General features: G+C 45.6%; 1 protein-coding gene across 1 annotated transcript in view; it reads left to right on the plus strand.

Annotated features, from left to right (window-relative positions):
- The window catches only part of EAH_00056550 (phosphoglycerate mutase family protein, putative), a gene marked incomplete at both ends in the record, with an annotated part of 1,856 nt that extends 972 nt beyond the window's left edge, over positions 1–884 (plus strand). Inside the window, 2 exons of the mRNA XM_013393799.1 lie at positions 1–111; positions 659–884. The exon at positions 1–111 is cut by the window's left edge and continues 104 nt beyond it. Of these exons, the coding sequence (XP_013249253.1) occupies positions 1–111; positions 659–884 (337 nt within the window). The remainder of the gene's footprint in view (positions 112–658) is intronic.
- Positions 885–1,190: the final 306 nt, after the last annotated feature.

Here is a 1,190-nt window from a genome sequence, read left to right on the forward strand (position 1 = left end):
CAGCAGCAGCACTCCTGCAACGGTGCAAGACCCGTTGTTAGCTGAGGGGGTTCCTTCGCTGCCTGTGCCTCCTTCGTCTCTCTTCCAGCCAAATAAACATGTTGTGCAAGCGTAAGCTCAAATCATCGTATTCATTTTGCTGCTGCTGCTGCTGCTGCTGCCGATGATGCTGATGCTGCTGGTGATGCTGCTGCTGCAGATGATGCTGCTGCTGCTGATGATGCTGCTGCTACTGATGATGCTGCTGCTATTGATGATGCTGCTGCTATTGATGATGCTGCTGCTATTGATGATGCTGCTGCTGCAGATGCTGCTGCTGTTGCTGCTGATTATGCTGCTGCTGCCGCTTATTGTTACGATGATTATGGTGATGCTGTTGCTGCTGCTGTTGCTGCTACGGAGTGTGATGCTGCTGATGCTGCTGCTACTGCTGATGCTGCTGCTGGCGAAAGTACTGTTGCTGATTACTCTGCGGCTGCTGCTGCTGGTAATGCCCTTGCTGCTGCTCCTGCTGCTCGTTGTGCTGCTGCTGCTGCTCGTTGTGCGGCTGCTGCTGCTCACATTGCTGCTGCTGCTGCTGCTGCTGCTGCTCTTTGCAGCGACAGCAAACGTATAGAGGAGGCATTCAGGCGATATTTTTTTAGGGCCTCTGGACCAGACCACCACCAACAGCAGCAGCAGCAGCAGTTGCTGCTGCAGCAGCAGCAACAGCAGCAGCAGCACCAGCAAGAAGCTGCAGCAGGGAGCAACAAACCGCAGACAGGCAGCACCAATGCCACCCCCAGCAGCAACAGCAACAGCAGCAACAGCAACAGCAACAGCAGCAGCAGCAACAGCAGCAACAGCAGCAGCAGCAGCAGCAGCAGCAGCAAGCCATCAACTGAAGAGTATACGATCATCGTCTGCCATGGAAATATCATTCGTTATTTCTTCTGCAGGTTTGCTGCGTCATCATTTTATTTTATTTTATTTTATTTATTTTATTTTATTTTATTTTATTTATTTTGTTTTATTTTATTTTACTTTATTCTGCTTTATTTTTACTTTATTTTTATTTTACTTCATTTTAATTTAATTTAATTTTAATTTAATTTAATTTTTATTTTTGTTTTATTTTGCTTTTCTATTTTGCTTTTCAATTGTGTCTAATCCTTTTTGTGTATTCGGATTGGTTATATATATATATATAT

Source organism: Eimeria acervulina, genomic scaffold (assembly GCF_000499425.1).
Source record: "Eimeria acervulina Houghton genomic scaffold, Eah_scaff1171, whole genome shotgun sequence".
Taxonomy (NCBI): Eukaryota; Apicomplexa; class Conoidasida; order Eucoccidiorida; family Eimeriidae; genus Eimeria; species Eimeria acervulina.